This window comes from Camelina sativa, chromosome 14, assembly GCF_000633955.1.
Source record: "Camelina sativa cultivar DH55 chromosome 14, Cs, whole genome shotgun sequence".
Taxonomy (NCBI): Eukaryota; Viridiplantae; Streptophyta; class Magnoliopsida; order Brassicales; family Brassicaceae; genus Camelina; species Camelina sativa.
The window spans coordinates 9,253,271-9,254,570 of NC_025698.1; the positions used below are offsets into that span (position 1 = coordinate 9,253,271).

At 37.5% G+C, this 1,300-nt stretch overlaps 1 protein-coding gene across 1 annotated transcript in view; it reads right to left on the bottom strand.

Moving 5' to 3' along the window:
- Positions 1 to 1,300, bottom strand: part of LOC104743399 (auxin response factor 19-like) — a 7,950-nt gene that overhangs the window by 5,810 nt on the left and 840 nt on the right. Inside the window, exons 2-7 of the mRNA XM_010464486.2 lie at positions 952 to 1,064; positions 773 to 868; positions 623 to 679; positions 366 to 521; positions 189 to 273; positions 4 to 100 (exon numbers count right to left, since the gene is read on the bottom strand). Of these exons, the coding sequence (XP_010462788.1) occupies positions 4 to 100; positions 189 to 273; positions 366 to 521; positions 623 to 679; positions 773 to 868; positions 952 to 1,064 (604 nt within the window). The remainder of the gene's footprint in view (positions 1 to 3; positions 101 to 188; positions 274 to 365; positions 522 to 622; positions 680 to 772; positions 869 to 951; positions 1,065 to 1,300) is intronic.

A 1,300-nucleotide genomic window follows, 5' to 3' on the forward strand; every position in this document is an offset into this window, starting at 1 on the left:
GACTCATACCTTACAAACAAAACTGAATCACCCGCAAATAGTCTCTTTGTGCTAACAAAAACGCTCCAACCTGTGGTAAGCAAGTGTCTTTTTGGTTGGCCTGAAAACAGATCACAGCAAAGAAAACAAATCAGGTTGAAGTTTTTAATATTTTCGATTAATAAACCAATCTTGAGATGATTCAAAACCTCGATAGATATGTCTGAAAGTCCATGTAGTATCATGTAAATCTTTGGCTACAATCTCTTGTGCAGGCGGTTGCATCGAGAAATCCTATATCCAAGCATCCTCAGAACTTTTAGGAAACGGATTCAAAAGAGGAATTACAAAACAGTTTTGAGAGTAGCTTTGATCAAGAGACATACAAGAGGAGGGAATATTTTCTCAGCTGCACGACGCGGTACAGAGAATCCACCGTGAGTGCTTGTGTCACTCGCTGTAAGAGTCTTGCAGAAAAACTCAGTAGGTTGTCTGTTTAGTTTCAGACCCATATCAGAAGCTAGCAACGCTTCTCTGTCATACTGTACACATTTGATAATAGAGCAAGATCAGCACAAAAAGTTGTCAACTTTGAACCAAGACACCACCTCAAGCTAAACTCATGAAGATTGAAGATTCAGACCTTATTCACCGGTTGAAGAGTCATCTGTGCATAGACTTCATCGGTTTCGGTATCAGCCTGATTTAGATTTCACAGGTTATGATTAGTTCTCTTTCGTCTTCTCTCTCTGATATTGATTCACAAGTTGGAGGCTAAAAAAAAGAGGCTTACATGTAATGTAACACTGTGAAGCAAGCAAATCAGCTTAGAAGGAAGATTTGGGTAATTTGGTATAAAATCTGTTTGCTTCTGCATCGATGCTGCAACCTGAAAAGGGGGTTCATAGAACATAACTACTCAGACTGCAATCAAAAGGTTTCCAATTCTCTAATAAGCTGTTTGGAACATACTTGCTCGCTATGTCCTTGAGGGAAGTAAACTACGAGACTTCCGACAGGAGGTAATGAAACCAAAGGCCCTGCACAAGCGTGCCATAGTTGAGAATTGATTGGCTTCTTCTCTCCTGTTCATCACAACAACAACAACAACACACACAAAAAAAAAACATATTCAAATCTTTGCATATTTTGCTCATGAAAAGTTATGGCATTAATGATGTTTCAACCACTTCCATTAAATACAGTGATAGAAAAGCAGAACTAGATTTGTGGCTTTTCTGCTGACTCCAAGTTTTGAAGAAATAGAATAAATCAAAACTCTAAAAAAAAAAAAAAAAAAAAAAAAAAAAAAAGAAAAATC